General features: G+C 35.8%; 1 protein-coding gene across 10 annotated transcripts in view; it reads right to left on the bottom strand.

Moving 5' to 3' along the window:
* The window catches only part of myo1b (myosin IB), a 194,257-nt gene that overhangs the window by 105,980 nt on the left and 62,739 nt on the right, over window positions 1-25,538 (bottom strand). For all 10 annotated transcript variants that reach the window (XM_030125371.1, XM_030125372.1, XM_030125374.1 and 7 more), the window contains exons 4-5: window positions 14,256-14,350; window positions 2,203-2,307 (exon numbers count right to left, since the gene is read on the bottom strand). In XM_030125371.1, coding sequence (XP_029981231.1) covers window positions 2,203-2,307; window positions 14,256-14,350 — 200 coding nt within the window. The remainder of the gene's footprint in view (window positions 1-2,202; window positions 2,308-14,255; window positions 14,351-25,538) is intronic.

The following is a 25,538-nucleotide window of genomic DNA, read 5'->3' as shown; positions in this document are numbered from 1 at the left end:
TTGTTTTTTGTTGTTTTTTTTTTCAAAATACAACTTGGTTAAATTAGTTCAGTGTGTGCATCAGTACTTTTTGAACATTTTGAGCACAATTTCAATAATATCGTGATAATAATGGTAACCGTGATAATTTTGGTCCCTATAACCATGCTATGAAATGTTCATATGGTTACATCCCTGGTCCAAACACAATGCAGTTAAGGAGCAGATATTTGTGTATTTATTGGTCAAACATGGCGCTGTTGGACCGTGCCTTATGTACATACGTAAACCTTTTAGACTATTCTCCGGTGCGAGGTCTGTGTTCATTTTTGCGACGTACATTTCGACATTAAAACGCTATTAGTGTGCCATGCATCACAGCACTTTTAGTATGACTACTTAATTGCTGATAACAGCTGATTAATGTGCTTTTAAGTCTGCGGTTAATGCGAATGTGTGGGCTGTTCGTCTGGTTCAGCAACAGCCTGAGGGCGAAGGAGATGCAATGAGAAAGACATAAGAACAAAAGGGAAACGTGAAAAGAATGGAAGCGACAAAGAACCTGAAAGAAAGTGAAAGTGGAGCTGTGAGTCACGCAGGACCCATGACATAGATGTACTATGTATAGCTGGATAAGTGCGCTCCCCTCTGCCTCTTTTTTAGCGCCGGGGCAATTAGAACGGCAGGAGCTAAACTCTTGCAGATGTGCATGGTTTGTGCAGCCACTCAGCCCGGGTGTACAGCTTCATCATTTGTGGGTATTTCCTGTCCACTGCCCCAATTAAAGTACAGCTGTTCCTGTGCCAGACTGAGCCGAGGAATTATATACTATACACACATATATACGTATGTATTTATATATACACAGAAATGTGTGAGGTGTACTGGAAAGAACTTGGGATATTAAAAAAAGGGACTTAAATTTCTGTCCTGCAGTTTGTTTGGGAAGCACTCACGAGTAGGAGTGTAAGAAAATATCTGCTCTGCAATATATCGCGATATTTCATTTCACAATACTGCATCGATATTAAAAAGTACTGTATCGATATTTTTAGGTATTTATTCAAATGCACATATGGTGGAGGTTCTTTTTTTGTTTTTTTTCTTTTTTGTTTATATTTAATTTATTATTATTATTATTTAACACTCTTTTATTAAATAATGTGAGTTCCTTTGTTGGGATTGCACAATAACACTGTTCTGATGTTAGTTCTGAACTAATAGAACATGAACATTTGAACATATTGAGGAGGTTCTTTTTTTTTTTCTTTTTTGTTTATATTTTATCATTTTATTATATATTATATATTATATTTTATCTATTTATTTTATTTAACACTTTTTTATTAAATAAAAAAACACATTTTTATTTGATCACAACAGGATCTATTGCTATATCACAAAACTTTCCTGTGTTAAAACTAAAATTATATTTAACATCACAGTTTAAGATCCTGTTAAAATGTTCATATTCTATTAGTTCAGAACTAGGGGTGTAAGAAAATACCGATTCTGCAATATATTGCAATATTTCATTTCACAATACTCAAACAATATTAAAAAGTACTGTATCGATATTTTTAGGTGTTTGTTCAAATGCACATATGGTGAAGGTTCATTTTTTGGTTTTTTTTCTTTTTTGTTTATATTTCATTTATTATTATTATTATTATTATCATTATTATTATTATTATTATTATTATTAACACTCTTTTATTAAATAATGTTAGTTCCTTTGTTGGTATTGAACTCAAATCCTGTTCTGATGTTAGTTGTGAACAAATAGAATATGAACATTTGAACAGGATCTGAAACTGGAATGTCTGTAAAACTGAATTTCAGTTTTGACACAGGGAAGTTTTGTGATATAGCATTAGATTACCTGTTGTGATCAAATAAAACTGTGTTTAGTATTTGTGCATATTTCTGGTGTAATTCAATTCTTCAAGGAAATAATCATTAAAAAAAAAAAATTGCCTTTTTAACAGTATCATGATATATCGTGAACCCAGTATTGTGATTTGTATCGTATCACCAGGTTCTTGCCAGTGCACAGCCCTACACAGAACCCCTTTAAGTCTTCCTAGTTTTGGCCAGAGGAGTCTATTTTAGCCACAGGTTTTCCAGAAGAGTCTTCAGACTGAGTGACACCCTGTTCAAAGAGATTTCCTCCAGAAGTTCGAGTGTGTCGGCGTCTCTTGAACGCTGAGCCGCTGTACTCACCCTCCAGCACGGGATTGGACTGAAGCAGCTGTTCTTTGACCTTATTCACCTCCTGGCCCTTCCCACACACCGCCGCCACATATGACATCACCAGCTTACTGGCCTCTGGGACGCACAGACAGACAAACAGAGAAGGCACAGATAAATATTAGGTCAAAGCCATTTCCAGACGTGAGTGTTGAGCGAGTACCAACAAAACCCCACCCGTCTCACCGTTCCCCCGTAAAACCCACCCGTTACATTAGGGGTGTCAAACATGCGGCCTGGGGGCTAAATGCGGCCCACCAAAGGTTCCAATGCGGCCCGTAGGATGAATTTACAAAGTGCAAAAATTCCACAGTCAAGGCTGTGGAACTCATTTTAGTTCAGGTTCCACAAACAGATCAATAATAGTATAACATCCGACAAAAAACAATGACTCCATATTTTCTTCTGGTTTGATGTGAAAAAAATACTACACTATGTCTATAAATAATGACAAATTCAAATTTTGTCTTTGTTTTAATGCAAAAAATAACATTAAATTATGCAGATATTTACATTTACAAACTATCCTGTAACGATAAAATGTGAATAACCTGAACAAATATGAACAACCTGAAATGTCTAAAGAAAATTCAGCACAATTTGAACAGTTTTCGGCCTGTTCCTCAGTGTTTAGTGCAGGGCTGTCAAACTCATTTTAGTTCAGGGGCCGCATTCACCCAATTTGATCTCAAGTGGGCCAGACCAGTAAAATAATACAGTGAAAAAAGTAAAATTATATTGTGATCAGGTTTACATCTCCAAAGTTTCCCTAAAAATCTGAATAACATGAACAACTTGAATTGTCTTAAGAAAAACAAGTGCAATTTTAACAATATTCTGCCTCGGTTTATCAGTTGATCATTTACACATGTGCGTTACAATCACACAAAACATTTAGTAACAGGCAGAATATTGGTACAATTGCATTTACTTTTCTTTAGACATTTCCATTTGTTCATATTTGTTCAGGTTATTCATGTTTTTTGCAAAAGTATAGTTTGGTAATGTAAATATTTTCATGTAATTTTACCTTTTTACACCAAAAAAAACAGAGAGAATTTGGGGTTGTCATAATTTGCAGGTTATTATGGTAATATTTTACTGGTCTGACTCACTTGAAATCTAATTGGACTGTATGTGTCTGTATGTTGAACCTGAATTAAAATGATTTTGAGACCGTTGATTGTTGATATCGTCAGTATAATTTTTGTATTTCACAAATTCATCCCGTGGGCCGGATTGGACCTTCTGGCGGGCCGGATTTGGCCCCCGGGCTGCATGTTTGACACCTCTGGTTTAGTGTCTTTGTAGATCTGATCCATAATGCACATGTAGAAATGATAAGCTGAGGCAGAATATTGTTAAAATTGCACCGATTTTTCTTAAGAAATTTCAGTTTTTTCAGGTTATTCACATCTTTTTTGTTTGGATAGTTTATAAATTAAGTATTTTCATAACTGAATGGGTTTTTTTTTGCACTAAAACAAAGACAAAAACTTGAAGTCGTCATTATTTATTGGTTATTCTGTTGTTATTTTACTGGTCCGACCCACTGGAGATCAAATCGGGCTGAATGTGGCCCCTGAAAGAAAATGAGTTTGAGAGCCCTGCGTTACATCATCCTCCCTCGACACCCATCAGTTCAGGGCGGGGATCGCTGTCTATAGTCTGGGAAAACAGTAAAGAACGAAGGCTCATTTCACTAAAATAATCAGCGACTTGTCTGGTTTAGACGTTGGCCGCTATTTCATCATGTTATCGTCACTGAAAAACTGTTGATTTCACAGGGAATTTCAGTATGACTTTATTTGGCTCGGCAGGATCTAAACGGCTTTGAAAGAGATTGTGTCATGAGAGGAACGTGTTCCAAAATAGGATTTATTCGACTGGATGAGAAGAGTGACACCAGCTCAAAAGGCATCTTGTGCCGCCTGGAACAAATGACGTGACATGTCGAATGACTGCTGGCGTCGTCTCCCCTGGTCCGGTGAGATGACAGTGACCCAGAACTGATGATGAATATGATGTGCCAAGGGAGGATAGAGCGCAGATTGACAGTGGTTGCTGGTACAGATTCCTGATGAGTCTGGCATACTAACAGGCACATCAGTGGATTTTGCCAGGATAGCAGAGAGGAGGGGGGTGGGGGGGCGACATCAACAACACCTCCTTGCTGAGTAATCTCCACTTTTATTTAACAGAAGCGCAAAATCATCCTCCTCAGACATTCATCTCAGACGGTGAAAATATTATGTCTCTGGTGAGTTACGCTGGCATCTGATAATGTTGGTCACCGCTCCGCACTCCAGCTGAATGAACAACATGACAGAGATACGAGCGCGTCGGCAACGGCCCGCGGCGGTGAGGCAGGCATATTTATGATTCCACCGCTTCCACTACAAAGCTTCAGGGATGATGAGATTACCGCGACTCAAGCTGGAAAACGTTCGCTCCTGGACTAACGGAGTGTTTTAGTGTCTGTGTGAGGACAGGGTCTGAATAAAGTCCAGGGTTCAGACACATTTTTCAAGTTTTTCCAGCATAGCACCTCATCACTGGGGTCAAACACATATCTACAGGAATACATATACTCAGGATTAGTTTATTATATATAGAAAGGTTTATCAAAAAATAAAAGGGAAGCCACTTGATGCCGACTGAATATGCTGCCAAATACAGGACTTTTTTCTGCTTAAGACATTTTGGTCTTTTTGGTAAAGGGGATATTAACCGTGGTACACAATCCAAAATATTAAACAAGGGTCTGAATAAAGTCCAGACATTTTTCAAGGTCAAATTCAAGCACTTTTTAGCATCCTTTTCAAGTTTTTCCAGCACAGCACCTTATTACTGGGGTCAAATACATATCTATAGGAACACTTATACTCAGGATTATTTTATTATTTTATTATTTATAGAAAGGTTTATCAAAAAAAAGGGAAGCCAGTTGGTGCCAACTGAATATGCTGCCAAATACAGGACTTTTTTCTGCTTAAGACATTCTGGGGGATGTTAACTGTGGTATGCAATCCAAAACATTAAACATAACCTGTCACAAAAAAAAAAAAAAAAACAGAAGTCAGTTCTTGACTATTGTTCTTAAAACACAGGGATGATGAGATTACCGCAACTCAAGATGGAAAACGTTCACTCCTGGACTAAAGGAGTGTTTTAGTGTCCATGTGAGGGTGAGGGTCTGAATAAAGTCCAGGGTTCAGACACATTTTTCAAGGTCAAATTCAAGCACTTTTTAGGGTCATTTTCAAGTTTTTCCAGCACAGCATCTCATCACTGGGGTCAAATACACATCTACAGGAATACATATACTCAGGATTATTTTATTATTTTATTATATATACAAAGTTTTATCCAAAAAAAAAGGGAAGCTACTTGGTGCCAACTGAATATGCTGCCAAATACAAGACTTTTTTCTGCTTAAGACATTCTGGGGGATGTTAACCGTGGTATGCAATCCAAAATATTAAACATAAACCTGTCACCAAAAAAAAAAAAAAAAGAAAAAATAGAAGTTAGTTCTTGACTATTGCTCTTAAAACATAGGGATGATGAGATTACCGCAACTCAAGCTGGAAAACGTTCACTCCTGGACCAAAGGAGTGTTTTAGTGTCCATGTGAGGGTGAGGGTCTGAATAAAGTCCAGGGTTCAGACACATTTTTCAAGGTCAAATTCAAGCACTTTTAAGAGTCATTTTCAAGTTTTCCAGCATAGCACCTTATCACTGGGGTCAAATACATATGTACAGGAATACATATACTCAGGACTATTTTATTATTTTATTATAAATAGAAAATTTAACCCCCCCAAAAAAATGGAAGTCACTTGGTGCCAACTGAATATGCTGCCAAATACAAGACTTTTTTCTGTTTAAGACATTCTGGTCTGTTTGGTTCTGGGGATGTTAACCGTAGTACACAATCCAAACTATTAAACATAAACCTGTCACAAAAAAACAAAACAAAACAAAAAACATAAGTTAATTCTTGACTTTTGCTCTTAAAACACAGGGATGATGAGATTACCGGAACTCAAGCTGGAAAACATTCACTCCTGGACTAACGGAGTGTTTTAGTGTCCATGTGAGGGCGAGGGTCTGAATAAAGTCCAGGGTTCAGACACATTTTTCAAGGTCAAATTCAAGCACTTTTAAGAGTCATTTTCCAATTTTTCCAGCATGGCACCTTATCACTGGGGTCAAATACATATCTACATATACTCAGGATTATTTTATTATTTTATTATATATGTAAAGCTTTATCCCAAAAAAAAGGGAAGCCACTTGGTGCCAACTGAATAGGACTTTTTTCTGCTTAAAACATTCTGGTCTTATTGGTTAAGAGGATATTAACCATGGTACACAATCCAAAATATTAAACATCAACCTGTCACAAAAAAAAAAAAAGAAAACAGAAGTTAATTCTTGACTGTTGTTCTTAAAACACAGCAGAGGAACATGGTGCACTCCCTGCTCCCTCTGTGGATAAAAAGAGCTCATTGTAAAGGAACGAAAACACAATTATTCTTATTTTCAGGTCATTATACACTAATGACAACAGAACTATGACACTGTATTCCATTCCTGTTACACTTGACCTTTTACATTACTTACGACTATTTCACTAGAATGAACCATTATGTTAATATATTCTCGAAGCACAATGGCCCAATCCCAGTTCACCCCTTGGCCCCTCCCCCTTACCCTCGTACTTGGCAGTACCCCTTCAAATGGAGTTGCAAGGGTTAATGGTGTAAACATTCTCCTATGAAATGGTCCAACCCTTGCAGACCTGTTACATCATCAGCAGTCATCGATGCCGCTACAAACAGATATAACAGCTTTGTTTGCGACAGAATTCCCCATGCCGTCAGCAGCTGGAAGCGTCTCTGTTCTGTTCCGTGGGCTTTGGTCATCTTTTTGCGGCTATCAACCACAAACTGAATTGGGATTGGACCAATGTGAATAAATAACCTGATCTGTAAATATGTCATATAACTACCATAATCACACACAAATACACGTCATCATCTAATCTTAACTTCCATTATCGTTTTGACTGAGAGACGCCAGCAGCCAAATGACAGAATGTGTTTAACAGTTTGTCACCTGTGTTTGATGTAATGTTGTGAAATCGGAGTTCCAAATGAACTATAATACAAATCCATCACGTACATGTTCATGAAACCTTCTTATTCATATGAGAAGAGTGCCAGTGTGCATGACTCTACTGGAATGGAATGTGTCTCAACAGTGGACTGGTGCCACTTTCTCTCAGGCCTTTACCTGGGACACGCCACTGCCGACAGAAAACAGGAAATTCTATCCATCCTGTAAAGTATGTGAAACTGTTCCACAACATATTCACTCCAGAAGAAATAAAGGAGCGGGGCCGTGGACTCAGTTGGATCTGTTACAGGCAAATGTTTAGGGTTCCATTTAAAGGTTCAGAATGTAATCTGGAGAAGCATCTACGAGTGTCCCTCACCTCACCTTCCCCTAGGGTGGCAGCGACAAAAAGACCCAATGGTAGAGCCAGTGATTACATTTTATTTTTTAAATCAAGGGAACACGAACTGTAGTGCATATTCAGACATAGCAATGTACTTTTGGACTAACAACTGAAGTTCTCTAAAATGAAAATTAAGAACAAGTAGGCGGTTCTGAGCCATGAAGGGCCCCGCCCCTTCTGTAAATATAAATAATTGACTCTTCAGCCGCACTAATGCAGATACAAAACTAATATTTCCATTTATGTTCGGTTTCTTATTCATGTGCAATCAAAGTTTTAGGCTAGTGCAAAATATTCCCCCCCCCCCCAATGTTTCCCAAAGTTAACACTATTTAAAACCCTTGTTCACATGCATTTGTGTAGACATGGAAAACAATTTACCAAACGGTGACATGACACCCCAATTTGCATGTGCCCATTGAAACTTTGTGTGATGAACATGCACCTGGAGCAACAACAATGGAAGATACAGCGACTGCAGGTTTCTTCAGGGTTCGTTAGACCTAGCAATTACAATTTCACAACTATGGAGCCAATCTGGGGCCATAAGATTTGAATGTGGAAAAAAATTAAATGTGAAAGAGAAAATTGAAGTTTTGATCTTGAATTTAGAAAAAATACAACAATGTATTCAAATTAAAAATAAGTGTATGAAGTTTTTTCAGGTTAAATATAATTTTGATTCACTTAAGCAATTCTTTTGAATAAATTATTTATTTTCATTTTTCACTTTCATATATATTTTAATATTTGAGGTTTTATTTTTTTTAGTTGCATGTCTCATCTTTTCTGATTCAGATCTTATTTTTTACAATTTCAAATCTTATTTTTTCACTCTCAGATCTTTTTTTCGCTTTCAGATCTCTTTTTTTTGCTGTACAACTTTTGGCCCTGATGTGGCGTGGAGGGCGTGGCCTCAACTGAGAGGGGCGTGGAATCATGAGTGACAGCATAACAAAAAGGCTTATGGGGACCTCCCCTGCTCATGTTCCCTTCAGGGAACGTGGGAACTAAAACAATTCAGACTCAACTCTTTATATACACCATATTCACATGACTGGCAGTGAAAAAACTGATGCCAGTGACAAACTTAGATTTAAAAAGCTCTTTTAGACAGTACTGAGCACCATTTGATTATTTCCCCCCAACGTTTCCCAAAGTTAACACCATTTAAAACCCTTGTTCACATGCATTTGTGTAGACATGGAAAACAATTTACAAAATGGTGACATGACACCCCAATTTGCATGTGCCCATTGAAACTTTGTGTAATGAACATGCACCTGGAGCAACAACAATGGAAGATACAGCAGAAGCAGGGTTCCTTAGACCTAGCAATTACAATTTCACAACTCCATGATTATCCTTAGGCATTCAGCAGGCTCAGGTTCTGTGTGAGTTCCAGTATTTTCCCTAAACTTCAGGGCACAGGCAGTGCAGTACAATGGTACGTTCAATTAAAAAACATCCAAAAGGCTTGGAAAGGAAGCTTCTTCAAAAGATCTGACCATAATTTTGTCTTAGGTGTTGTGTTACTTACTGTAATAATGGGAGGGAAAACCCTGATCTTAGCAATGCACCTTCTATTCATTTCCAGATAAAAGCCTATTAAAGGATTCACTGTGTTTTAGGTTGGTCAGAAGCACAGGCTTTATCTGAGTATTTGTGATAGTTATGACCTTCTTATGCATACAGCAATATTTTGTAAAACAACTATCACATGAGCTGAATCGGGGTGTAAGAAAATATCGGTTCTGCAATATATCGCAATATTTCATTTCCCGAAACCATATTGATATTAAAAAGTAGTGTGTCGATATTTTTAGGTATTTATTCAAATGCAGATATTGTGGAGGTTCATTTTTGTGTCTTTCTTTTTTGTTTATATTTTAGTATGTTATTATATATTTTATTATTTTTTATTGTTATTTGTATTATTATTATAATTATTATTATTTAAATTTAACAGTCTTTTATTAAATAATATTAGTTCCTTTGTTGGGATTGCACAAAAATAATGTTCTGATGTTAGTTCTGAACTAATAGAATATGAACATTTGAACAGGATCTGAAACTGTAATGTCTATAAAACATAATTTCGGTTTGAACACAGGAACATTTTGTGATATAACATTAGATCCTGTTGTGGTCAAATAAAAATGTGTTTCGTATTTTTTCATATTTCTGATGTAATTCAATTCCTCAAGGAAATAATCATTATTAAAAAAAAAGAAACAAACAAAAAATTGCCTTTTTAACAGTATCATAATACATCGTGATATATCGTATCGTGATCCTAGTATTGTTATTTTTATCGTATCATCAGATTCTTGCAGATTCTTGCCAATACACAGCCCTAGAGCTGAACTGAGGCCGGAATTATGCATTTAGAAAAATATCCAACAGGAAAACAGGGCAATTCTTATTTTCCAGTCATTATATATAGACAGCGTATTTCAGTTTTGCAAAGACTAAAGCACATATTGCCATAATTTCACATATTTTTGGATCGTCATAACCATCTTTGGACAGAAAAAAAAAATGGGAAAAGCTTGAACAGATGATAAATAAACCAGATCCAAAAGAATGACTTTACTTTTTGGTTCAGGTGGAGCCCAAAATGACTTGGTAAAGCTTTAAAATGGCACAGAAAAAGTCATAACTCTGAATATGACATTCCATTTCAACAATTAGATCCTCCTCCATCTCACATGGGGATCCTTTAAACATAAGGTCTAAACAGAACACCATCTGTGTCCTCCAGGTCTACATCAGTCATTTTAAAAAGTCACATTTCATGTTTCAACATGATTTCGTCCAAACAAACCTGCTATCAATGTACCTTTCAAGGCAGATCTGACCTAAATCTAAACGGCACCCCAGCCAAACAAGTTTTGACTAGGCTTTGAACAAACCTTTGTGGAGCACTTCAGAAAACCAGAGATAAGCGTGACGGCATTTTATCGACTCATATCAGCCGTCTCGATCTACAGGGCTTTATCAACAAGGTCCCAGGTATGACTGTGTTGTGTGAATATGTGGAGCGGGCTGGTACGACGTGCATGATGCAGCATTGTTATTCAAACCTACTCTGGAGTAAACAAATGTGTGAAAGGAGGGATATTTAGCTTTTTTTTAAATGGAATTCTTCATTTTCCAACATTTCCCTGTGGTCTCCATAAACCACAGGTGTCAAACATGCGGCCCGCCAAAGGGTCCAATCTGGCCCGTAGGATGAATTTGTGAAATGCAAAAATTACACTGAAGAAATCATCAACCAATGGTGTAAAAATCATTTTAATTCAAGTTTCACATACAGACTAAGATGTCAATTGGGTCAGACCAGTAAAATATTATCACAATAACCTATAAATAATGACAACTGCAGATTTTATCTTTGTTTTAGTGTAAAAAAGTAAAATTACATGACAACGTTTATATTAACAAACTATCCTCTTACAAAAAATGTGAATAACCTGAATATGAACATCCTGAAATGTCTTAAATGAAATAAATGCAATTTTACCTACATTCTGCCTGTTATTAAATGTTTTGTGTATTTATAATTGTAATGTAAGTTGTAACGCACATGTGTAAATGATAAACTGATAAACTGAGGCAGAATATTGTTAAAATTGCTCTTGTTTTTCTTATGACATTTCAAGTTGTCCATGTTTTTCAGATTTTTAAGGAAACGTTGTAGATGTAAACATTATCATAATGTAATTTTACTTTTTTCACTCTTATTATTTAACTGGTCCGGCCCGCTCGAGATCATACTGGGGTGAATGTGGAACTGAACTAAATGAGTTTGACAGCCCTGCCATAAACTGTAAATGCTCTGCTTGGCTCTGAATTCTTCATTCATTCAACTCCACAGGTCCATCTTCAACCCTATGTCTGAGGAATGACACCAGAAAGGTGGTTTGGAGCGCTAGGTCACATCTGATGACCATGAAAATACAAATAACTGTATTTTACATCAATTACTGACATGTTTTGATAGGATTAGTGGATCAACAAGTTTTAAATATTCTGGATCAATAGATACTTTTGGTAGACAGTAGATGTTTGGGTCTTTATGGGTGAAGATACTTCAGCATTGGATTTATTTGAGCTTCTTACATATGTAAATAGTTCTTGAACTTCTTGAATTAAACAAAATATATATACTTTCTGCCAATATGTGCAGTCTGTACGGCTGCACTGACAGCCCTGACTTCCAAAGGTATGAAATTAACTCTGTTTTAAAGGAGTGATATTTTTCTTTTTTAAATGGAATTCTTCTTCTTATACAAATATTTTTTTCTTGTAAAATTTGGTGGGTGCCACTTATAGTCAGGTGCGGCTTAAATATGTACAAATATTTTTTTCTTGTAAAATTTGGTGAGTGAGGCTTATAGTCAGATGCGGCTTATATTTGTACAAATATTTTTTCTTGTAAAATTTGGTGGGTGCGGCTTATATTCCGGTGCAGCTTATATATGCACAAATATTTTTTTCTTGTAAAATTTGGTGGGCGAGGTTTATATTCCAGTGTGGCTTATATATGTACAAATATTTTTTTCTTTTAAAATTTGGTGGGTGCGGCTTATATTCAGGTACGGCTTATATATGTACAAATATTTTTTTTATGTAAAATTTGGTGGGCGAGGCTTATATTCCAGTGCATCTTATATATGCACAAATATTTTTTTCTTGTAAAATTTGGTGGGCGAGGTTTATATTCCGGTGCAGCTTATATATGCACAAATATTTTTTTCTTGTAAAATTTGGTGGGTGCGGCTTAAATATGTACAAATATTTTTTTCTTGTAAAATTTGGTGGGTGCGGCTTATATTTAGGTGTGGCTTAAATATGTACCAATATTTTTTTCTTGTAAAATTTGGTGGGTGCGGCTTAAATATGTACCAATATTTTTTTCTTGTAAAATTTGGTGGGTGCGGCTTATGTTTAGGTGTGGCTTAAATATGTACAAATACTTTTTTCTTGTAAAATTTGGTGGGTGCAGCTTATATTTAGGTGCGGCTTAAATATGTACAAATATTTTTTTTCTTGTAAAATTTGGTGGGTACGGCTTATATTCAGGTGCAGCTTAAATATGTACAAATATTTTTTTCTTGTAAAATTTGGTGGGTGTGGCTTATATCCAGGCGCAGCTTATATATGTACAAATATTTTTTTCTTGTAAAATTTGGTGGGTGCGGCTTATATTTAGGTGCGGCTTAAATATGTACAAATATTTTTTTCTTGTAAAATTTGGTGGGTGCGGCTTATATTTAGGTGCGGCTTAAATATGTACAAATATTTTTTTCTTGTAAAATTTGGTGGGTGCAGCTTATAATTAGGTGCGGCTTAAATATGTACAAATGTTTTTTTTCTTGTAAAATTTGGTGGGTACGGCTTATATTCAGGTGCAGCTTAAATATGTACAAATATTTTTTTCTTGTAAAATTTGGTGGGTGTGGCTTATATTCAGGTGCAGCTTATATATGTACAAATATTTTTTTCTTGTAAAATTTGGTGGGTGTGGCTTATATTTAGGTGCGGCTTAAATATGTACAAATGTTTTTTTCTTGTAAAATTTGGTGGGTACGGCTTATATTCAGGTGCAGCTTAAATATGTACAAATATTTTTTTCTTGTAAAATTTGGTGGGTGTGGCTTATATTCAGGTGCAGCTTAAATACGTACAAATATTTTTTTCTTGTAAAATTTGGTGGGTGCGGCTTAAATATGTACAAATATTTTTTTCTTGTAAAATTTGGTGGGTGCGGCTTATATTTAGGTGCGGCTTAAATATGTACAAATGTTTTTTTTCTTGTAAAATTTGGTGGGTACGGCTTATATTCAGGTGCAGCTTAAATATGTACAAATATTTTTTTCTTGTAAAATTTGGTGGGTGTGGCTTATATTCAGGTGCAGCTTATATATGTACAAATATTTTTTTCTTGTAAAATTTGGTGGGTGCGGCTTATATTCAGGTGCGTTCTATAGTCTGGAAAATACGGTAATGACACCAGAAAGGTGGTTTGGAGCGCTGGCCCTTTAAATGCACATGAGCCACTTCAGGCCCCGCCCCCTCCAGGTTGTTGGCTGTGCTGCTCTGCCCCGTTCAACCAACAACTGAACATTTAGGTAATGGGCTCCAAGTTCGGACATATTTTCAGTCTGGACTACAACCGCTGCTGCTGACAAACATTTATGTCGTACTCGGAGAAATGTTGGTCTGAAGTCTGGACCTCATATGTGCACATGTCGTAACTAGTTATAGACGTAACAAATTAAGCAGGAATTGAAACAGGTTGTAGAAATCCACTGGATTTTTGCCGGAATGAATATGAAGATATTTTTGCAGCAGCTGGAGGGTTCAAATTCAAACTGTATGAACTATTAGGGTCCAAATACACAAACAAATGAACCACAGACTAAGAAAAGTGGGTTTAGCTAAATACGACCCCTTTAAATAAAAGAGACATTTGGTTTTTTTTGGCATTTACCCGTTTTCCCAGCCCCGCTCTCTCCTGTGATGAGGATGCATTGGTCCTTGTCCTGGTCTCTTAGTGAGCGGTAGGCCTCGTCTGCCAAAGCGTAGCTGCAAGACAAAAAAAACCAAAACAAAAACAGCACAAATCAGAACCGTGTACATTACAATTACTGTACATGCCCATCAGATTACATAACACACTTATTTTCAAGTTCTTTCCAGGATATTTTCGGGGCGATGGGGTAAAAGAAGTTCAGAGCAGTGGCACGCCGCTGTGTCAGGCCACATGGCGTCGACGCTAATCAATAGCATGTGGCTTTATTGGAAATTAGGCTGCATGTGTAGGCCAGAGCAGGACTGGAGTGACTCGTAGTTTGAGTTTTGCTCCACTGGCTGACGTAGGCTGCAAGAGATGAACCATTTCCAACCAAATTCTTCAACTAATACAATCAATTACTGCTGTACCTTTCACATATATAACCTGTTGAGTTTCTTTTATTTGTTAAGAGCTGATTTTTTTTCATTTTCATTTCCATTTATTTCGTTCATGGTTGTGCATTTCATCAGCGGACATTCGATAACACTGGGTTACAAAAAAAAAAATGTTTTTTGCAAGTTGTCTAGGTTTTTTCAACTGAATTAAGACCATTTTGCACTGCTAAATCCCAAAATGACATCTGTTTTTCTCAATCAGGTCAGGTTTTTTTGCTAATTTGATTTTGAAAAATTTGATCTTCTCACAAAATATAATAATTAATACCAAAATCAGATTGGTAAGCACACTTTATGAAACTTGTGACTTGATTCCTGTTAGGTACAATGGTGTATTCACCGCAGATGGAGCAGAATACGTCAGGCTTATTTTTGCAAGATCTTCTAGTCGAAGCCATTTCATTCACCTGTAATATTAAAAAAAACAATCATAAATTGGCAAAAGTAAAATCTTCAGAACTTGTTTATTGCAAGAAATATGAAAGAATTTTGTATCATATGATGTGAAAACGCCCATAAATGTAAGCAAAAATGTTAAAAAGCCAATATGTAGCATAGTTCAGAAAGTTGACCTGATTGAGCAAAATTAATGTGATTTTTGGATTCAGCACCAAAATTATCCTAAATCAGCTCAAAAAACTGAAACAATACATTTGTTGTTGACCAGTGTAATCATCAAGTGAACAAACATATACACACCCAAAAAATGTTATATTTCCTGCCCCCTTCTAAATAATAATAGCCTTAATGCTTGGCCATAAACAACTAGCTATAAAATCATACTGTATAAAGTCAGACAAACCAAACTAAATACATTAGAGCTGAAACGATTAATCGACTCAAAGTGATCCAAAAAAAAATAATTCAACCACAATTCTCCTGAATCAAAGCTTTGTTTCCTTCATTTCTCTGCTGTTAAACATTGGTTCCACTGTTGTGTTTCACACGGACGCTTATTGTGACGCACAAAGAAGCTTCAATTCAGGTAAACTGCAATAGAATATTTCCCTTCAATCGATTCGAGTCGATTAATTGAATCGTGAATTTTTGCATTCGCTTCAAGCACCTAATCGATTCATCTGTTGCAGCTCTAAAATACATCCAAAGATAATAGAAAATGAATACAAAACCATGTGTAAAACTACACGTCCAAGAAGTACAAAACAAACAAAACATATGTAAATATATATACCTGACGAAATGATGCGAAACTATTACGATAACAGACCAAAATAAGTACATAAATATGTCACAAGATGCGAAACTAATACGAAGCAAAATGTAAAAACTTATAACTGTTCGTATAATCTCATCGTTCTGTCTTTATACACTTTTTTCAGTTGGAATATGTTTTTTTTTTTACAGTCCTTCAGCTCATTATAAAGAGAGCTGAAGGACTGTAAAACATATTCCAACTTAGGGATGTAACGATTACCGGTATAACGATAAACTGCGGTAAAATTGCAGACAGTTAGTATTACCATTTAACTTCTAATTATCATGATAACCGTGTTTGATCACCGCACTTTTAGAGGAAAAAAAAAACAATGTAAAGATCTGCTTTTATGTCAAATATTTGAGTATAGTTTTAATTTATTACAATTTTAATTGCTTATACCTAATATTTGGAACCAATATTCACTTTTAAAGTCTTTGAAAAGGTTCGTTAAGCATCTTTGTATCCATTTCCTGCCCCCTTTTAAATAATAATAGCCTTAATGGTTAGCCATACACAACTAGCTATAAAATCAAACTGTATAAAGACAGACAAACCAAACTAAATACATCCAAAGATAATAGAAAATGAATACAAAACCAAGTGCAAAACTACACGTCCAGGAAGTACAAAACAAACAAAACATACGTAAATATATATACCTGACAAAATGATGCGAAACTATTACGATAACAGACCAAAATAAGTAAATAAATTTGTCAAAAGATGCGAAACTAATACAAAGCAAAATGTAAAAACTTATAACTGTTCGTACAATCTCATCGTTCTGTCTTTATACACTTTTTTCAGTTGGAATATGTTTTTTTTTTACAGTCCTTCAGCTCATTATAAAGAGAGCTGAAGGACTGTAAAAACATATTCAACTTAGGGATGTAACGATTACCGGTATAACGATAAACTGCGGTGAAATTGCAGACGGTTAGTAATATATTACCATTTAAATTCTAATTATCATGATAACCGTATTTGATCACCACACTTTTAGAGGAAAAAAAACAATGTAAAGATGTGCTTTTATGTCAAATATTTGAGTATAGTTTTAATTTATTACAATTTTAATTGTATATACCTAATATTTGGAACCAATATTCACTTTTAAAGTCTTTGAAAAGCTTTGTTCTGATCCAATCCAACTGTATTTGTAAAGCACTTTAAAACAACTGCAGTGGACCAAAGTGCTGTACACAAGAAGAATTAAAACCAAAATAGAAGAATAAAATACAGAATAGATTTAAAGACATAGAAACTGTACAAAAAAAAGTGCTATACAGAAGAATAAATAAAATTACTGTTAAGCATCTTAGTGTTATTTATGTAATAAATTATATACATTTTTCAAATCGGATTTTATATATTTTTGTGTGTTTTCTGGCCTTTTATGTTGATAGTAGGTTAAAGTGAAAAAATAATAGGCAGTTGATATAAATGAAGTTGTGCTGAAAAAAAGATCCCAAGTATGGGTATAGTAAACATTTGTTGATATAGTATATAAAGGCAAAATCAAAAATACTGAAAAACGGCCAAAATAGGCTCAGACCACAAAGGGTTAATATTTGAATGTTTCTGCAAAGAGAAAGTACATTGTGCCAGTTATTTTATTTGTTTTTTTGTTGTTTTGTTTTTCAAAATACAACTTGGTTAAATTATTTCAGTATGTATTATTACTTTTTGAACATTTTGAGCGCAATTTCAACAATACCATGATAATAATGATAACTGTGATATGAAATTTTCATATCGTTCCATCCCTACACAAGACGCAAAACAAATACGAAGCAAAACGTAAAAACTTATAACTGTGCATATAATCTTATCGTTCTGTCTTTATACACTTTTTTCAGTTGGAATATGTTTTTACAGTCCTTCAGCTCATTGTAAAGAGAGCTGAAGGACTGTAAAAAAAAAAAAAGAAAAAAAAAGCATATTCCAACTAATTACAGTTGAATTTGCTTGGCTTGAACAACTGGCAGGTGTTTAGAGAAAAAAAAAAAAAAATCAATTAGTAAATGGCAGTGTAAAATAACCCAAAGTGGATTAGTGGGTGATAAACGGGAAGTGCGTGCCCATTATAAAATGAAGCCTATTGTTATGCATTCCAGGAGAGTGATACAATGGGAAAGTAGGACTGATTATTGTCATTTCGCCCCACTGCATTCCAAAACAATATATTATTTGTTCTCTTTCTTTTTTTTTGCAGACAGTCCTTTATGATGATTTCACAGCAGGGCGTGGACAATTTCAATGTGATACGCCGACAAAGAGCGACACAAAAGAAGTGAAGTGGCAGTGAAAGCTTTAAAGCAGGGCTCTTAAACTCATTTTCTTTCAGGTTCCACATTCAGCCTGATTTGATCTGCAGTGGGCCGGACCAGTGAAATAATAACAGAATAACCTATAAATAATGACAACTTCAAATGTTTGTTGTGGTTTTAGAGCAAAACAAAAAAACATTAAATTATGAAAATACTTTTATAAACTATCCAAACAAAAAAGATGTGAATAACCTGAAAAAACTCAAATTTCTTAAGAACAATAAGTGCAATTTTAACAATATTCTGCCTCAACTTATCACTTATGCATGTGCATTATGGATCAGATCTACAAAGACACTAAACACTGACGAACAGGCAGAAAATAGTTCAAATTGTGCCTAATTTTCTTTAGACATTTCAGGTTGTTCATATTTGTTCAGGTTATTCACATTTTCTTGTTACAGGATAGTTTGTAAATGTAAATATTTTCATAATTTAATGTTATTTTTTGCACTAAAATGAAGAAAAATTTGAAGTTGTCATTATTTATAGACATAATGTTTTGGGTTTTTTTTCCACATCAAATCGAGGGGAAAATATGGAGCCATTATTTTTTGTAGTTTTTTGCTATTATTTTACTTTAGCTCAGGGCTCTCAAAGTCATTTTCTTTCAGGTTCCACATTCAACCCGACTTGATCTGCAGTGGGCCGGACCAGTAAAATAATAACATGATAACCTGTAAATAATGACAACTCCAAATGTTTGTTGTGGTTTTAGTGCAAAAAAACCCATTAAATTATGAAAATACTTACTTTTATAAACTATCCAAACAAAAAGATGTGAATAACCTGAAAAAAATTAAATTTCTTAAGACAAATCAGTGCAGTTTTAACAATTTTCAGCCTTAACTTCTCATTTCTACATGTGCATTCTGGATCAGATCTACAAAGACGCTAAACACTGAGGAAGAGGCAGAAAAGAGTTCAAATTGTGCTGAATTTTCTTTAGACATTTCAGGTTGTTCATATTTGTTCGGGTTATTCACATTTTATTGTTACAGGATACTTTGTAAATGCAAATATTTTCATAATTTAATGGGGGTTTTTTGCACTAAAACAAAGACAAACATTTGAAGTTGTCATCATTTACGAACATAATGTAAAATAATTTTTTTCAACATCAAACCGAGAAGAAAATATGGAGTCATTATTTGTTGTGGGTCATTCTGCTGTTATTATTTTACTGGAGATCACAGGTGTCAAACACACGGCCCGGGAGCCAAAACCACTCCGCCAAAACTTTCAATCCGGCCTGCAGGATGAATTTGCAAAGCGCAAAAATTACCCTGAAGATATTAACAGTCAAGGGCATCAAACTCGAAAATAAGAGCATAATAACCTAGAAATAATTACTCTCTTCTTCTCTAATGTGAAAAAAAATATATGACATTATTCCTATAAATAATGGCAACACCATTTTTTTCTCTTTGATTAATTGCAAAGAACATTAAATTCTGATATTCTTTAACCATAAAATATCAATAACCGGAACAAATATGAAAAATCTGAAATATCTAAAGAAAAATAAGTGCAATTTTAACAATATTCTGCCTGTTTTGTGCCTTTGTAGATCTGATCTGTAATACACACAATTTTTAGGAAATATTCAATACTACTTGTTCATGAACTCAGTGTTTATCACTCATGTTTATTTGTGCACAAGTTTATCAATAATAAGCAAGATCTTCCGGACACTTTTCATAATTTTTTTAGTTTTTCAACCGATTTACATTTATACTCAACTAGACATAGCGACAATCTTCATTTACCCTTCTGTCGAACATCTGGTCATCAATTTAATATTTTATTTAGAAGTCCTAAATTGTGGAACAATCTAGACATGTCTCTAAAGTCTATATTGTCATTTACATCTTTCAAAAACTCACTGAAAAAAACATCTCCTATCCTGACTTTGTCAGTGTTCTCTCTATTGTTATTTGTTGTTTAATTATTGTTTTCTTATGTTTGTACATTCTATTTTTTATTTATGGTAGATGATGGGAGCAGAACTCTGTACAAGCCCTTTGGGCTTCGTTCCCTCCCTGCACTGTTTTTATTGTGCTAAATAAATAAATACAATACAATAAAATACATGTATAAATCATAAGTTAAGGCATAATATTGATAAAATTGTGCTTATTTTTCTTCAGAAATTTCTGTTTTGTTTTGGGTTTTTTTTTTAGATTATTCACATCTTTTTTGTTTTGGATAGCTTGTAAAATGTAAAAATTTTCATAATTTAATGGGGGTTTTTTGTACTGAAAAATATGAACTTGTTATTATGGTCTGGCCCTCTGGAGATCAAATTGGGCTGAACGTGGCCACTGAAAGAAAATGAGTTTGAGAGCCCTGCTGCAGATCATATGGGTGTGTATGTGGAACCTTAAGTAGAATTAGTTCCACAGCCTTGACTGTAGAATTTTTACACGTTGTAAATTCGTCCCAGGGGCCGGATTGGAACCTTTGGGGGACGCATTTGGCCCCCGGGCCACATGTTTGAGACCCCTGCTTTAAACGGCTTCCATTTGGCAGGCAAACAGTCGTGTACAGTTCTGAAGGAAACATGCTCCAGCGTTGGCATTCGTTTGTCAGATTTTCTTTTTTTTCCACAGCCACATCTGGTAATAGTGTCATAAGGCAAAAACTAATAGCTTTTTCCCCCCGATGACACATTTAAAATGACTTTTCTGCCTTAATCCCCCTCAGACTGTTAAAACACTGCGCTAGAATCACCACCTTTAAGTCTCATGTTCCACCTTAAGAACAGGGTAAATATAGCTTCGGGCAATTTTGAAAGAATGCATCAAAATAGTCACTCCCCGGTGTCTTATTTGGTCTTATTCCTTGCCTCGGGTGAAGGGTGCACTCCACATCTTTCAGGTCGGCGAGTGTTATTATTAATCAAGTATTCAAATGCACTCGACTTGAGTGTGGGAAGGAATGTCTGACATGGTTTCCACATGGCACCACTGTTGAAGTTATTCACAAGGGTAAAGACAGAGTCTACAAACCAAGGCCAACATGGAGTTCACTGTCATGCCTACAAGAAATGTTCAGACTACATCTATTGAGTCACTCTGTAAATGACTTTCTTTTCTTTTTTTTTTTTTTTTTGGTTTAGTTTATTTCAAATATGCAACAAGACAAAGTTTCTTAAGAAAAATAAGTACAATTTTAACAATATTTGGCCTCAATGTATCATTTACCATCAACAAATACATAAAATATTTAATTACAGGCAGATTATTGGTACAATTTCACTTATTTCATGTTTTTCATATTTGTTCAGTTTATTCACATTTTTTGTGAAAGGATAGTAAACAGTTCCATGCAATTTTGCTTGTTTTATACTAAAGAAAAGACAAACATTTGTAGTTGTCATTATTTATAGCTTATTCTGTTATTATTTTACTGGTTCGGCCCACTGGAGATCAAATCGGGCTGAATGTGGAACCTGAAAGAAAATGAGTTTGAGAGCCCTGCCTTAGATCTTCTGTAAGTAATGAACCTCACTTATCATCCTCACATACACATACATACATACCGAGCCCGGATTAACCATATGGGCAACTGGGCAATTGCCCAGGGGCCCGCGACCTCTGAAGGGCCCTGGGTAGCTCGGGCATAACGAAAATATCTGGTTATCTTTTGCTTATAAATGAAACTGTCCGCTGCCCGGAGCCATTGCACTGCACAGAAACCCTGCTCCTGCTGTCTGTGACCGTGAGCTGAGACCCTCTCCTCATTGGTCAGTCCAAAAAGCGAATCAGCGGTGAAGCAAATCAACGTGCGTGCACTGAGCGGGATGTGAGACGTCAAGAACTACGCGACATACGCGAATCAAAACATTGCAAACATGGAGAAGCAGCTAAGTGGGAACGCCAAATGAAAATTAAAAAAGGAGAGGGACATCCTGGGGTGGTGATGATGGGGCCCTTGAATATTGTTGCCCAGGGTACAATGAAGTGTTAATCTGGCCCTGATACATACCCATATTGGCATACCAGAAAAATAAATAAATAAATAAATAAGTACATACACACATACATAAATCCTTGAATGATATACATAATAAAGTAAACAATAAGAGAAAGTAAAAAACAGCAGCAATCAAACAAAACACAACAATCAACAAACACACAGAAAACAGGAACAAACGAAATCAGACGAGACAGAATATGAACGTAACATCAGTGTTCGGACCCTCTGTCTTTGTACTGGGACCAGACCGTCTGTTCATAGAACAGTTTATATCGGTGGATATTTTGGCATCACTTGTGTTGGATATCCAGAGAGTTCCAAAGTTTCACTCCACATACAAAACGTTTACAAGTGGTTCATAATGTTGGTAATGTAAAGTCTCCGAACTTCATTATCTACTGTTCTACAACAAATTTACGTCTAAAAATGTTGGATGCTTGATTTGGAATACAGATAAAAATGGTACTGTTGGAGTCGGTGTGTCCAGGAGTATAATCGCATTGAACTAAAGCTGACCTCCAATTTGAAAAGCAGCCGATCGCGAGTAAGAATCCATGACAGAGCCGGGCCAGGAGATGGACGGCCAGATGAATGCATTCCAGGCCGCAGTACAAAGTTAAAGCTCACGCTGGATAATGGCGTTTAGGGTTCTGCACCATCAAACGTGGCTCTGGACCGGAGCCCTTGTAGCGCTACTGCTGCCCCCAACCACCACCGCCACCACCCCCCGTTAGCCCCCAGCCTGGGCCCTCCACTGCTGTAAACCGCACCGATATATCTGTATCAGTGTGTAAGATGTACTTTCACCAACAGCAGTGGCAGATATTTATTGAAGATGAAACAGTATCAAGACCCTGAATGTGCAATAACCTGCTCTACCTCCCAAAACTTTTAATTCAAGTGTGCAATAACTGGTTTTTAACTTTCAGTACTATTATTATTACTGTTATTATTATTATTATTTTTTTTTATCCTCCTCAGACCCAGCTATGAGTTTCACAACTTTATACAAAAGAAAAAGAAAAGAAAACTGTCCACCACAAAGGACATTCCATAAAAAATTTAAAAACTGCATCTGACAAAACTGTTGCATCATGATGTTTCCAATATAGGCACTTATTTAATAAAAAACAAAAAAGCTTGTACTTTGCTGACATTTCCTGGGTCTCAGGAGGTTAATATTATAATTATGATTTTTTTTTCCCGATCAGTACTCTATTTTACAAATGTGTATTTGTGTTTGTTTGTGCAATAACTGTTTTTATATGTTTTAGCTGTGTTCATGTTTTGTTTCTGTTTTTATTCAGGTCTTTTTCTAACTCCGTGACTCAGAGAAATGCACAAGAATTCCAATGTACCTATACTGCGATGTATCTGTGCAAATGGCTAATAAAATCTATTCTATTCTATTCTAATAGGTGCTACATAATTAAAAGTACAAAAAAGTGGCCAAAGTAACGATGTAGAAGACTCTGGACTCTTGTCACTGTAAGTCAAAAAAGGTTTTTTGTTTATTTTCGCGATGAGCGTGCCATTGACTGCCATTTTCTACACTATATTTTTGTTAATTATTTATTAATGTCTTTTTAACGTAAGGTAAGTAAAGTTCATACAGACAAATTCGACATACTTTCATCCATCCTATAACACTTAAGGAGATTCCACTGAAGGTGCCCATGGTCCAGCTCCAGATCTATGCCTATGTATTAGCATAGGCAGACACTAGCATACATGTTTTTGATAGTTAGCTAAACCTGCACAGCACAGGGAGAACATGCAAACTCCAAAAAAAAAGACTTAATTTAACTGTAAAGCCCTGTGAGGAAACCTTAAAACAAATTAAACTGAACTGAATTGAACTGGAAATCCAACTAAGAACCTTGTCGCAAACACCGACATTTCAATCAGTCATTCTACCTCAGTGATCGACAGTTGATAGCACTAGAATAGAATAATAGAATAAATAGAATAAATTTATTTGTCATATGCACAGAGAACCACACAGTTACAATGTACAGTGAAATTCTTACTTCGCCGAACATATACAACCGAAGCAAAAGAACTATAACAATTTAACTTTAAATAAGGAGCCTCTATAAATAGAACTAAGCATATCTAACGAACTGTAAAAAGTCTAAAAAGATCTAAAAAGGAAGTCTAAATAAATATAAATAAGCACATCTAAAGAACTAAGGCTACTCCTTTACATTTAGAGTTGTTAGTTTGCTAACTAAATAAATAAGAGTAAGCACCTAAAACAACAGTAGTGGTAGCAGCAGTCGTCACTAACAGTAATAGTCACTAATAGAGAAAAGGGAAAGAATTAGCAAAACCAATGCAGAACAAAAAGACAAACATTGTACAAAACAAATGCATATTGCAGTCACACAAAAAATATATTAATTAAAAATGACCAGTCAAAATGTTCACCCTCTTCTTTCTTAAACAATGCCAACAACTGCAGAACATGAGAGCTAGCTGTAGGTGATGGAAGTGTTCTTCTCTCCAAACCACCTCTACGTGGCACCTTGACTATTAACAGTTTGTTTCTTCAGCTGCACTCAATCACTGTTTCTGTCTGTCAAAGCATTCACCCCTCCACCCAACCCCCACAATTTCTGATCACTACCCAGACGCCCTGTGCACCAGCCCACCACTTTTGTATGGATGAGACTGGCCACAGGACATGACGTCAGCGCTGAAAAGGGCAGCACAGCGCAGCAGATGTCGGCTTTGTGAAAACACTCCTGCTGCCTGACCTGATCCTGACAATGAGCAAACCATCACACAATTATGCTGCCCCCCAGAGAAGGCCCACGGCCGAGTGGGGGGGGGCATACTGAGGGAAGACTAGGGGCGTAAAATGGGAGTGGGAGGTCCCCTGCCTGGAACCCCCCCCCTCCTGCCATACACACTGGAACTGGTCATATGAATATGAATAGCTGTCCCTTAATCACAATATGAGCAGAGGTCAGCAGAAACAACAGGCCACACCCACAAGCACACATGGTTAAATTTAACCACCCACTTCAACCAAAGTATCAGTTCTAATTTCTATTTTTTCCCCATTTTAACTGTGGATATACAAAAGTAAGAAATACAAGACAGAATTAGACATGATATTTCCCTGCGGCTACAGCATTATGCGAATATAATGATCATAAAAGCAGTGTCAGCAGCAACTGGCTGCACCACTTCACAAATGTGGAAATTAAAAAGATGATGAAGCACCAAGGTCAACATCAAAGACAGACAGAGCAGTGAATGAGGCACC

Source organism: Sphaeramia orbicularis, chromosome 21, assembly GCF_902148855.1.
Source record: "Sphaeramia orbicularis chromosome 21, fSphaOr1.1, whole genome shotgun sequence".
Taxonomy (NCBI): Eukaryota; Metazoa; Chordata; class Actinopteri; order Kurtiformes; family Apogonidae; genus Sphaeramia; species Sphaeramia orbicularis.
This window is presented reverse-complemented; position numbering and strand designations above follow the sequence as displayed.